The following is a 13989-nucleotide window of genomic DNA, read 5'->3' as shown; positions in this document are numbered from 1 at the left end:
ATTCATTTATGTTTCATATACACCTTATACACACAGCCTGAAGGTAATTTTAAACTTTATTTTCAATAATTTGTGCCTTAGACATAGTTTTAGTACATTGAACAATCAAAAAACAAAGGTTTCATTATCTGTCATGCCAAAATTATTCTGTATTTCGTAATATTTGGATATGGGAGACTTAACCTGTGTTTATATATACTAAATAAGAAGAAATTCTTACTGCATACCACTATTATAATTGATGTATAGTCCCAATCTGCACATATGCATATATCATTGAAATAAATAAGATCTGTAATTATTTAAATGAGATATATGCATATGTGATTAACTTACAGCATTTAATTTTTTTGTTTTGCAGCTTTATTAGCTAGTTAATATTTGAATATTTTTTCTTTTTTAACCAATAGCAATACGTTTTATTTTCTTTCTGTAACAAGGACATCTTTCTTTACACAGAGTGCTTATTTTTTACTTTATTTTGCTATGATACTATAAATATAAATATAACTTTGTGGAGCACTGCTGACTAACCAGACCATGCTAATTTGGCACAACATGTGAGATCATCAGGCATAACCGCCCAAAAACAAGTGAATATCGCCCCCTGGTCTCCCATCACTTTAGAACGGAGATCGGGTGCGCTAAACAATTGCGTTTTTCCCACTGTACATGAAAAGGGAAGCAGTCGGGAAGCCGATGGACAGAATCCCGACCGTCTGCTTCCCGACTGTCTAATCCCGGCAAGGGGTTAAATGACAGGTGTTGTTTTACCTACACTGGGAGCCCGACACCCGGTTTACCGATCGAAGGTAAGCTGGGTGCGGACAGCCGCGGTGGGGGGAGGGTTAGGTTTAGGGTTCCCGTGGGGGGACTTGGGTAAGGCACTTGGGGGGGAGGTTAGGGTTAGGCACCCCTAAGGGGGAGGGTTAGGGGGTAGAATTAGGTTAGTAAATACTTGCCTTTGACGACGGGATTAGAACTGCCGGCCATGTGACCGGCAGTAAATCGTATGTATTTCCATGAAAAGACTATACAGGGAAATGCAATTATATGAAAATACACAGTATTTAGGTATAATTGAACACTAGAGTCCATCAATACAATGTTTATGCTCTTTAACAAAATACTGTTAAATGAACAGTGGTAGTATGGAGATGTTTCTATAGGGAGCATACCATAACTTCTGTCTTTGGTCTTCTTTTATTTTACTGGTCACCAACACTTGAATCAGATAGACCCGTGTCTGTGCCTCATTCCTGCGTTCCATGCACAAGGTGCACTGAAGCTGCATGCACAGTTCCCTTTACTGGGACCTGAGGGATTTTAAGGTGCGTACACACTAGCCGATATTTTACACGATTCGTTCCGATTTTCGACGCATCGGAAAGACAAATCGTGTAAAATGTCTATCGTGAGTGTTCACACACAATGGCGATGTGCGTACCCGCTGGTCGTACATCGCATCTTCAGATCTTGCCTACTGCAGCCAAGATTTGCCAATCTCATACACTATTTTGTGCAATAGATAGATTGCACAATAGATCTTATATCAGATTGGACACTTTTGGCACCATGTTGTGTCCTCTAGTGCGGAGAGAGTTCAAGGGAAATAGTTTACGATCTCGCATCGTGAGCGCATCTTAAAGGCCCCCATAAACTGTGCGATTTGCAACAATCCAATCTTGTTTGTGCATTCCCTTGAATTCCTGAACTCTCCTGGTCAAATGATGTTTTGTCCACACACAACGATTGTACAAACGACCAAATGATATAGATGGGTCTTAAACGATATATCGCTTCTAGCAAACAACCTCACGATGCTGGAATTTAAATAATGAGAGGAAAAGTGACAGCATATCGTCCATCGAATCGTTCATCATGCACACACAAAACAGTGTGACAAATCGTGAAAGAGAGGTCGATCTTTCTGTAGGTTCAATTGATCAGCGATGACTATGTACGGCGGTGGGGGCGCACATCGGCGTCATGATCATCCTCACACGGCACTTTTTACATGATTGGTCGTTCCAATCGATCGAAAACAGCCAAATCGTGTAAAAAAAATCGCACTGTGTATGGGGGCCTTTAGTCTGCAAGTTAGAGGAACAAATCTGCACGTGTTTTCATATCCTGTTTTATCTTTAGTTAGAATTTATTATTTTTTAAGTCATACACCCAATCCCTTTAGAACTCACGTGGCATAGTCGATAAGGCCAGTTAGTGTAACTCACTGACTTGCTAACTGAATATGCATATGATTACCAAAGAGTAGTCAGAACAGACACAAATTTTAGTTGTTTGACTTTTAAAAATTACTAATGGAGGTGTTTGTAGAGGGAGACCCAGCTTTCATTTACACCTTACAGTAAGGCTGATTCAGAGGTCGACGTCCTGCCGGTGTCTGTTGTAGTGGAGCAATTTTTATCGCTACTGCACATGCATCTAAGTCACACGCTGGCGTCACGATTGTATCCGTACAGTCGCAGTTCCGATTTCAGGTTCATGCAAGAAGAAGTGTATTGAAAATGTAGTGGTGGGTGACGGAGGGAGTGTCGCTGGCGTGTTGGTGAAAGTGGTTGCGTACAGACACTCAAACGCTCACATAGGAGGCCATACTCGACGGAGAAGCTGCACCTGCCATAGGGAAGTCCCTGCAGCTTCCTTGCGGTCCCAGACAAACCACGACACTCCCTATCTTTTCAGCATTGACAGTCAATGTCATGCTAGGAGTTGTAGTTCACAGCAGTTGGAGGAGGAATACAGCCTGATTAGTGGGGGGTGGCTAATAGCCCTACCCACTAATCGTATTTGGTCATACTGCACAAGCCCTTCCCACACTCACTGGATCTTGAGGGTGGGAGAGCACCCTTTCCAGTCTCCTCCTCTTCCTTTGATTAAATGGCCAGCGTCGGCAGCTTCCAATAGCCGAACTTGTCCACAGAGTTTCCTGTAAGACCCAGTCACTTGATTTTGAGTCTCCTGCAGTCATTGTTGCATAAACTATGCACTATAGCTCGTAAGTGTGAACCCTTTGAGCTGTTTCTACTTTCCATCAGTGGGTGTTCCATTCACTCTAAGTTACCAAGTACTGAAGAGGTAACTAAAGAAACCTTTATATGACTTTAATAGGGTCGTGTGAGACATAGATGGACGGTATGTAGTCAGGAAGCCGGCGGTCGAAATGCCGACGCCAGCTTCCCCACTGTCAAATGTGAAATCCCGGCAGGGGTCTAATGATAGGCGTCAAAATCCCGACGCCTGACATTATCCCTACGCCGGGAGGCCGGTGCCTGGCATACCGAACGAAGGTAAGCCAGGCGGCGGGCGCGGACAGCCATGGGGGGGAGAGGGTTAGGATAGGGGGGGACCCCCTACCCCCCCCCAGGAGGGTTGGGATTAGGCACCCCCGGGGGTAGGTCAGGAAACCCCCCGGAAGGGTTAGGTTTAGGCTGCGGTGAGGGGGGCTCAGGGTTAGTAGGGTTAGGCACTAGGAGGGGCGGGAGTTAGGGTTAATCACCCCTAAAGGAGGGTTGAGGTTATTTAAAATACTTACCCCATCGGGATCTTCACTTCCGGTCTTCCGGCGTCGGGATTTGAACCGCCAAGTCCGGCGGTAAATCATACTGATTGCGTCCCAGTGACCCCCCCCCTGTTTTTCTTATTGGTGTAGTTTCCTGATCACCACTCCACATCTGAGCATTGGGGATGTCTGATACTTAACAGATTTATGCTATGTTGCATTGTTCCTTTGTTTACTTTTCATGCTTCTGAATCCTGTGAATACATTGGATGATCAAAACCATATAGTAAGGGCTCTTACTAATGAAGACTGCTACTATTTGATCTTAAAATTTTTATTGGGAGTTTTACAGTGTCTCCCTTGATACAAGAGGCTGCTGTGTTGATAGTGCCTAAGGAACCTTTATGGGTTTTTTTTTGTTTCCCAAATAGTATATAATTTTATTTCTCCAGGATAATTGTTGCCTCCAAATATCAGCTGTTGAGCGAGTAGGGCCCTCTTACCTCTGTATGTTAATCCCCAGTATTGTTTTATTGCTGTCTTAAGGTGCGTATCCACTTAACACATAGAAATGACAGCACGATTATGACATTGTAATCGTGCAGTCGTTTCACAGTCTGTGATGTGCCTACACTGAACGTTCAGTGTAGGCACATCAATCATCCCTGAACATGGGCAACCTGACGTCGTCGTCAGGTTGACCAGCATGTTCGGGAGATGATAATGGCAAAAAAGACCAGTGAGCGCATGCATCGCTGGTCTTTTTTGACATTAAACGGCCCGATTTGTGCCCGATTTTCAAACGATTGAACGATTACGACGTCGTTATAGTTCAATCGCCTGGTAAAATCGGGTAGTGGATACACATCTTTACTTTCTTTGTTCACAATTGTAAAACGCAATGAATAGCTGTCCCTGGTTGGGAAAATATAGATTGGAAGTTTTCCTTTCAATACAAAATATTAACACACACACACACACGGTATGTGTGTGTGTGTGACATGTCTTAACATTTTTTGTTTTTCCATCTTGACTGTCACTAGTGAACATATTTGTGAAGTAATAATTACAGAAGGTGGAGTTGCATATTGTTTAAAAAGTGTCTCCTGTACAGAGACTACCCTGGATTGAGAATATTGGCTTGTAATAGTACATATGTTATCAGAGGTTGTGCGGTGACTGGGTACATCGCACCCATTATAGAAATGCCAAATTAATGTCACACTTATTTTCCGCCTTTTCATTTTACACTTCACATCCTACAGGTTACCTTCTCTGAGTATGCATACTAACATTTATATAATACATTGTGCTAAATTTCAGGTACAGGTTTTAACGTTTGCACTTTTTCTAGGAAAATATTCGTGAATATTTGCCAAGAGGGGATGAACACACAGATGGCAGTAAAGGTACTCACAATGGCGTCAGTGCAACAACTCATAGTCTTCAACAAGAAGGTAGGTATATCACAAAAATGTCTGACTTTTTACTATATACGGTAGTAATACTTCAATATATGAGCTAAATTATGATTTCAGTTTCACTGCAAAATACACACTGCCTATTTGATGTCAGTGTCAGTAGCATGTTCCAGATATTGTAGATGTATCAAACCTTGGGAAGTGGAGAGAGAGAAAATACCAATTCGCTCCTAACTGGCATTTTTTCAAACACACTCCACTTTATCTCTCTCCAAGGTTTGATACATCTCCTTCATTGCATTGAGACCTACAAAGGTTGACCTATGCTAGATGCAATTGCTTTTAAGTAAAATATGGACTTTTTAAATCTTTTAAATTAGACTTCAATCTTGTTTAATGAGAACTCAAAGCTTAACCGTATTAGGATACAGAATGCACACTTGAAAAGTCTTGCTTCATAACTTCTATAAAAAAACAATTCATATTTGTTGGCCTTGTAGCCCCATTCAGACCCATTGGGGCGATTCAATTGTTTTGTAGGTGCCCATCGGAGCAATTAAATTATTCGCCTCATAGGGCGCGAGTGCCGCATGTGCGTGCCCAGAAACACCGGGTTTAGCCACGCAAAGCAACTAAACACTGAAGTACTGCTTTGTGCTCCAAAACTCCCCTTATCGCATATTTTTGCTAGCCACCTCAGGCTTTTTTATTTTTTTTTGCCCAAACTTTGCGCGCGGTCGTTTTTCTCCAACGTACGCAGATTACGATTTTTTTTCCGGTCATTTATCATTAGGGGGTGAGGGTCATTTGGGTGTGTCCAAAGGTTTCTGAAAGAAATCTTCACATTTTTAGCCAAAAATAGGGATTTGGGATTTTTTTTTTATTTTTTTTTCTCCTGGTCTGGGATGGAGAAAATTTTTATCCAGTTTTTTTTTTCGCCTGTGTTTTGTCAAAAATGTCACCCTTCTTTTGGCGAATAACGGACGTTTTCGGCACTGGCAAAAAAAGGCTGTTTTTTTTTGACAATTTAATACGATCCTTAAAGTGCACATACACGGGGCGATAAAGCAGACAGTCTGACTGACTGGTGCAATTTGCCTGCTATGTCGCACCGTGTATGGCCCTGATATCGGGCCGAGCGCAGTCCCGCGGGGTCGTACATCGCACCCCCTAATCTGTCTGCAGGACCATGAGATCAGGGGATGTGATGTGCGATCCCATGGATTGCTATGCGGGGGAGCTGGCATATCGGACAGTTGGCCACCCGATCGCACTGTGTATGCGGACCACCCGATATGTCGTATGACGGATCCCCTATCGCCTTGCACGGTGCAATCACACCGTGTTTGAGTGGGGCTTTAGAGAGGAGAACCCCTCAAAAGCAAGAAAGCGCTGTTCAATTAATTGGCATAAAGTAATTGCAATTAATTAAAACAAGTATCTATCACACAATAAAAAATCAACCTTACAGAAGGTAATACTTACAATTACTGAGGTGTTACTGTTATCAATATACTACATCATATAATCGGATCATCAGAATAGATATAGATGACACATAACAATGTATTTACAGCCATGGCCAAAAGTTTTGAGAATGACACAAGTATTGGTTTTCACAACGTTTGCTGCTTCAGTGTTTTTAGACCTTTTTGTCAGATGTTACTATGGTATACTGTAGTAAAATTACAAGCATTTCATAAGTGTCATAGGCTTTTATTGGCAATTACATTAAGTTTATGCAAAGAGTCAGTATTTGCAGTGTTGACCCTTCTTTTTCAAGACCTTTGCAATTCGCCCTGGCATGCTGTCATTCATCTTCTGGGCCACATACTGACTGATGGCAGCCCATTCTTGCCTAATCAATACTTGGAGTTCGTTAGAATTTGTGGGTTTTTGTTTGTCCACCCACCTCTTGAGGATTGACCACAAGTTCTCAATGGGATCAAAATTTTGATGTTTTGTTCCCCGAGCGACTTATCACTGTGGCCTTATGCTGGAGAAGCCATTGTTCGTCACCCAACTGTTCTTGGATGGTTGGGCGAAGTTGCTCTTGGAGGATGTTTTGGTACCATCATGGCTGTGTTCTTAGGCAAAATTGTGAGTGAGCCCACTCCCTTGGCTGAGAAGCAACCCCATACATATCACTCTGTCCCTGATGTTTTTCCTGAAGAGAAGTGGCTTCTTTGCTGCCCTTCTTGACACCAGGCCATCCTCCAAAAGTCTTTGTCCTGTGTCATGCCAACAGTAAAGCATCCTGAGACCATATGACTGGTTCATATGCCACCCATCCAATTTTTATATTACTACATACTGCATCTATAGAATGCAGATATTCTTTCTAAATGTTTTCTTCATGCTTACTTTTTCAGCTGTACATATTAAGAGCATACATATTAAACATGTTCAAAGGAGAAGAGCTGACAAAAATTCAGACTACACATTTGAGGTGAGTACTGGTATTCAGTATGATAACTTGTCTTGTGAATGAATAAATGTTTGCAGTTTGTATAGTAATAAATTGTATCTGTTATTATTGGTAAACTATGATTTCCTGGCTTCCATTTCTTTGAGATCATACATATCTGAAAATATTTTCATCTGATGTCTCAAATTATTGTGGTTCAGATGAGCACATTTTATTTTTGGAACAGGGCCACCCATATTATCATATATTTATTTTGGTTCACATTGGTGTTTTTTAGTTTTGGACCTAGCTCCACCAAATTTGGCGTGGTGGTGTAGTTTCACCAGGATTAGCTTTTTGCCTAGATTTGAACTTTGTCAGGGCCACACACTGTCTCACAATCCCTAAATATGGGGACACTCTTAAATTACACAGGTCTGCCAAAAACTTGTGTGAAAGCTACAAAAGTACCCTTTTACCCTCAGTCTGAGCAAGTGTCAAACTTTATGGGGTCAATTCTATTCGCCGCAATGATCTCGCCGGTGCGGGTCATCGGTGCAATGGGTGCACATTACGGCAGCCTGAATTAGCTGAATGTTGCTCACAGCCCCATAGGGCTCCGAACAAAATTCAGCGAATTAGGGCTCCGAGCGATACGCAAAGGGTGCGAGGTGCCAGTCCGTTGCTGGCGTTGCCACGGCAACTCGCACCCTTCGCACATAATAGGATTGACTCCTATGAGTCATGCAGGTTCATATTAAATCCAGAGTTAGTCCTGTATATATTAGTCAGCCATCTGTGTTTGCATGCAAAGGCATAACTAGGACTTTGAGGGCCACATAGCAAGATCTTAAGGGCCCCTCCAGAGGTAAATAAACACATACATTTCTCCTTCATCCACTAGGGGACACTGGAGGACTTCAAGACAGTGGGTATAGACGGTGCTGAGTGGAGCTGGCACTTTAAATTTAAATGAAGTGTGACTAGCTCCTCCCCTCTATACCCCCCTATAGGCCAGTATTAGTTTGTGCCCGAGTGGGAGCAGGTCACAAAAAAATGATCTCTCCTGCTAGGGCTAGGATAAGGGGGAGGATATGCCCGAATTAGAAGAGTGTGAATATGCCCCAGATTTGCCTAAAGAGCCTCTGGAGTCTGATCCTGAACAGGTATCAGAGGGAATAGAAGCCTTGATTGCTGCAATACGACATGTATTGCACATACAGGAAGAGGACTCAGGTCCTGCAAAGCAGTCTTTCTTTCTTAAAAAACAAAGACAAGCTACGGCTTTTCCTATATCGGAAGAGCTGGATTCCCTTCTAACGACAGCCTGGGAACATCCATATAAAAAGTTTCAGATGTCCCGGCGTTTATTATCTTTTTACCCTTTTCCAGCAGATAATAGAAAGGCTTGTGAAACTCCCCCCTACGGTAGATTCATCTGTATCGCGATTGTCAAAAAAGACTACGCTCCCTGTTCCTGGAGTCACGTCTTTAAAGGACACGTCCGATCGGAGACTGGAGAGCACTCTTAAGTCCATTTACACCGCTGCAGGGGTGACTCTTCGTCCAGCGATAGTTAGCTGCTGGACTAACAAGGCTATCGAAATTTGGGCTAAGCAATTGGCGGACGGAATGAAGGATCAACTACCTATGGAGGAACTCATTCCGTTAGCAGAACATATAGGTGAAGCGGCAGCTTACCTTGGGGAAGCGTCTAAGGATGTTTGTTCTATTGCCTCCAGAACTTCAGCTCTGGCAATTTCAGCACAGCGGGCGCTGTGGCTCAAAACTTGGCAGGCTGACGCGGAATCCAAAAAGGCTGTGGAAGCACTTCCTTTCACTGGACATGTACTATTCGGGGCAGAACTAGATAAATGGATATCTCAGACTATTGGAGGTAAATCCACTTTTCTACCGTCTGCAGCTCCTCCACCTAGACGATCTTACTCAGGACCTTCGTTTCGGTCCTTTCGGGCCCCGGGTCGTTCACGTGGTCATTTCAGAGGATCATCAACGTCTCGTGGTACCAGAGGGCGGGGTAGAACCGCAGCCACCAGAGGCTCGAGTCTACTGGAAGTTAAGTCCACTTCTAAACCCAGTGCATGACGGGCTTCCCTCTCACCTGGGGGACCCCAGAGTCGGAGCGCGTCTTCGGGACTTCAGAGAGGTCTGGATGGAAACCTGTGCGGACGCTTGGGTCCGAGATATAATAATTTGGGGCTACAAGCTAGATTTCCAACTGCAACCCCCGAATCGTTTTTTTTACCACAGGTTTGCCAGTTTCCAACGACAGAAATGTGTGGTCTTAGAGAAAGCAATAGACAGGCTTCTGTCCATGAAAGTGGTAATCCAAGTACCCAGTCATCAGAGGGGAAAAGGATTTTACTCCAGTCTTTTTGTCGTTCCGAAGCCGGACGGCTCGGTCAGACCCATTCTAAACTTAAAGGATCTCAATCCATACTTACGGATCTTCCGGTTCAAGATGGAGTCTCTTCAGTCGGTAATTGCAGGCTTGGAGGAGGGCGAGTTCATGGTATCTCTAGATATCAAGGACGCCTACCTGCACATTCCCATTTCGCCACCTCACCAGGCTTTCCTGAGATTCGCAGTTCGGAATTCACATCTCCAGTTTCAGGCCTTGCCCTTCGGCTTATCTTCGGCCCCACGGGTATTCACAAAGGTTATGGCTGTGATGATGAGTCTCCTTCGGAAACAAGGAATCACTATTATTCCGTACCTGGACGACCTACTCCTGAAGGCGAATTCCAAGGATCAACTATTACAGGACATCACCGTGACGCACAACCTCCTCATTCGTCATGGATGGATTCTGAATTTTCCCAAATCGCTTCTGCAACCGACACAGAGATTGCAGTTTCTAGGAATGATCATGGACACCGTGTCTCAACGGGTGTTCCTTCCCCAGGACAAGATAACTTCCATTCAGGAGATGGTGAGGTTGGTCCTTCGACGTCGGCAGGTTTCGGTTCATGCATGTATCCGACTTCTGGGGAAGATGGTGGCAGCCTTCGAAGCTGTCCAGTACGGTCGTTTTCACTCCAGACCATTTCAGCTAGATCTACTATCACAATGGTCGGGATCCCACCTGTTTCTTCACAAGAGAGTCCGGTTACAACCCAAGACTCGGATTTCCCTACTGTGGTGGCTAAACTCAGTTCACCTTACAGAGGGAAAGAGTTTCGGGGAGTGGGATTGGACGCTTCTTACCACGGATGCAAGTCTAAGAGGCTGGGGGGCAGTAATTCTAGAGCATCACTTCCAGGGACGCTGGACAGCACAGGAAACGAGTCTTTCAATCAACATATTGGAATTAAGAGCAGTTTTCTATGCATTACGGACAGCAGCTCACTTTCTGAGGGGCCGAGCAGTCAGGGTCCAGTCCGACAATGCCACAGCAGTGGCATACATAAACAAACAAGGAGGCACCAGAAGTCGTGCGGTCATGAAGGAAGTCAGCAGGATTCTGATCTGGGCGGAAAGCTACGCAAGGTCGATTTCGGCAATCTTCATTCCGGGCATCAAAAATTGTGAGGCAGATTACCTCAGTTGTCAGGATGTACATCCAGGAGAATGGGCTCTACATCCACAGGTGTTTCAACAGCTGGTCCAACGGTGGGGTATTCCGCTGGTCGACCTCATGGCATCCAGGCAGAACCATCAACTGCCCCTTTACTGCTCTCGAGCAAGGGATCCACAAGCGGTGGCTGTGGATGCTCTGTCAACACCATGGCGGTTCCAATTCATTTATCTATTACCTCCATTTCCCCTTCTCCCTCGAATCCTTCAACGCATCAAGAGGGAACAGGCCAAGGTCCTGCTGATAGCTCCGGACTGGCCTCGCAGAGCTTGGTACTCCAACATTCAGCTCCTGTTGGTAGACAATCCGTGGCCCTTACCACTCAGAGAGGATCTGCTTTTTCTGGGTCCTTTACTCTATCCAAACTTAAAGCAGCTACGTTTGACGGCGTGGCTGTTGAAAGGGCCATCTTAAGACGTAAAGGGATACCTTCCAAGGTGATTCCTACGATGCTTAGAGCCAGGAAGGAAGTTACTTACAAGCATTACCATCGTATTTGGAAGGCATATGTAACCTGGTGCGAACGTAGAGTTCTGCCTTCTACGGAGTTCAGTCTTCCCAGATTTCTGCTTTTTCTGCAAGCAGGTCTCTCAGCAGGCCTTCGGTTGGGATCTCTGAAGGTAGAAATTTCAGCACTCTCGGTTTTCTTCCAAAAGAAATTGGCCTTATTACCGGACGTGCAGACTTTTCTGCAGGGTGTGGTTAGATTACAACCACCCTTTGTTCCTCCCACAGCTCCATGGGACTTGGACTTCGTCCTGTCTTTCTTGCAGTCTTCGCTGTTCGAGCCTTTGGAGTCGGTGGAATTGAAGTATCTTTCATGGAAGGTGATACTTCTGCTGGTTCTAGCTTCCGCCAGGAGGGTGTTGGAGCTGGGAGCTTTATCATGTCGTCCACCATATTTGTTATGTTTACTTTCGCCTCCTCCTCTTCTGTCAATCTTTTTTCTCTGCTCCCCTCGGGCACGGTTCTAATACTGGCCTATAGGGGGGTATAGAGGGGAGGAGCTAGTCACACTTCATTTAAATTTAAAGTGCCAGCTCCACTCAGCACTGTCTATACCCACTGTCTTGAAGTCCTCCAGTGTCCCCTGTGGAATTGGAGAAAGGGATTTATCGGTAAGTACCAAAATCCTGTTTTCCCACACAGAGCCCATTCATGTTATGCCACACAGGTCCCACTGCCGATTGGCTGTCGGACCACCTCGCGATCGGCGGCACTGTCTTTCCATGTGTGCCTGCCGGTGCACGAGCCAGCACCAAAACAACACCGTTGACAGCCGGGCCCCCCTCAGCGGCCTTGACACCGGCCCACCCCGCAGGGGCTACTTGGGCACCCCTTGCACCCACGGTAGTTACGCAACTGTTTGTATGCATATTAGCAAACTGTAGGGTACGGTTCAGGATCAATAGAATGGGGTTATAGGTGAGGACAATGTAAACAAAGGCTGCAGGTGTACTTCAGGGTCCAGTCTTCAACCCGGGCAATGCCGGGTATCCCAGCTAGTATATAGTGGGCTGCACTCTGGTGATCTATGACACTTGGACACCAGCTCCATTGTACTGATCCACACCACCTGCACAGGAACCACTTTTAGGGACTTGTTCTGTTCCAGCTCCTCTGTTCTCTTCAGTGAGGGCCTCTCCAGATGATGGGGAGCTCCACCAATCAACGCACATAACAGGTTCATGAACAGCAGGAACACCAGTGCTTTTGTAAAGGGTCTCCTCAGGTGGCTCTGGACTCCTCTCACAGCAAAAGTTTCTCTTTCGGAGCATAGGGCTGAACATAATTCAGACTTGCCGAGAGCAGTGAAGGGGAGCCTCGCCCCCAGCCCCATAGCGACAGTTTTTGATGCTCCTTAGTCTAAAACCTGCGTGGGAAAATTACCCACACAATAGTGAAAACTGCATCACTATCGGTTCCGGAGTTTATCGCAATCAGACAAACGTTCTCTTTTATTAGGTGTGTGTGTGCTTTTATGTGGACGCAAGTGTGTGTGTAAAAGGTCTGACAGAGCTGTGTAGCAGTACTTTTGTGTTATCTACTCAATACCCTTTCAGTGATCATGCTGAGCAAAAAAAATTGAGGGTCCCAGGGACCTCTCAGTTTGAAACTCCGCTGTTTTTGGCTCCCATCACATATAATGAGGGGTGATGAGGGCAAGCAGCAGGTGGGGTAGAGCTGGGCTAGAGGGGAGTTAGGGCAGGCAGAGCTTGGGGAAGGGAGGGGTAAGGTCAGACAGCAGTTGCGACACTGCTGGGGGCAAGGAGGGGGCTAGGGTCAGGTAGTGCTGGGTAGGGAGGGGCAAGGGTGGATAGAAGCTGGGTCAGTACTGGGGACAAGGAAGAGGTTAGGAGCAGGCAGTACTAAGGGTAGGGAGGGGCAAGGGTAGATAGCTTGAGTAGTATTGGGGGCAAGGGGGAGGTTAGGGACAAGCAGTACTGGGGGGTAAGGCGGGGGATGCACACAGTTAAGAGTCAGGGTAAATGGGAAATACACACAGCTACACAGTCGGGGCTAGTGAAGGAATGCATACAGTTAGGGAGGATAAACACAGTTACATAGTCAGGATTGGGGGGGGGGGCGCACAGCTGGCCAGTAATACCAGGGGAAGGGGCAACACAGCTGGTCAGCGACGGGCCACAGAGCTGGCCAGTAACACCAGGGACAGGGGCCACACAGCCGGTCAGCGACACCAGGGACGAGGACCACACAGCCCGCAAGGGCGGACACCTCACCTCTCAGGGCGCTCCTCTCCTGTACTGTATAGTGTTGGGGCATAGTAGTCAGCAGTACATATGTAGGGTGACACAGAGATTAGCATCGCTGTGTCTCAGCACTGGGGTCATGGGATCAATTGCCACCATTGTCCTGCATGTGTGGAGTTTGTATGTTCTCTTGTGTGGTGTGTTGGGTGTCCTCCAGCTTTCAAAAAACAAACTGGTTATTATTTCACAAACTTCTCAATCAACCTCAGATAAGAGCACTTCAGCCTTGTCACCCCATTTCCTGACCACCTGTCATCTAACCAGCTTTA

At 45.6% G+C, this 13989-nt stretch overlaps 1 protein-coding gene across 5 annotated transcripts in view; it reads left to right on the top strand.

Moving 5' to 3' along the window:
• The window catches only part of ZCCHC2 (zinc finger CCHC-type containing 2), a 133464-nt gene that overhangs the window by 49111 nt on the left and 70364 nt on the right, over positions 1–13989 (top strand). For all 5 annotated transcript variants that reach the window (XM_088471742.1, XM_088471740.1, XM_088471743.1 and 2 more), the window contains exons 2-3: positions 4878–4980; positions 7317–7393. In XM_088471742.1, coding sequence (XP_088327868.1) covers positions 4878–4980; positions 7317–7393 — 180 coding nt within the window. The remainder of the gene's footprint in view (positions 1–4877; positions 4981–7316; positions 7394–13989) is intronic.

This window comes from Taudactylus pleione, unplaced genomic scaffold, assembly GCF_031769625.1.
Source record: "Taudactylus pleione unplaced genomic scaffold, aTauple2 ptg000116l, whole genome shotgun sequence".
In the NCBI taxonomy this organism is placed as follows: Eukaryota; Metazoa; Chordata; class Amphibia; order Anura; family Myobatrachidae; genus Taudactylus; species Taudactylus pleione.
The sequence above is the reverse complement of the archived record's forward strand: the minus strand, read 5'-3'. Positions and strand labels throughout refer to the sequence as shown.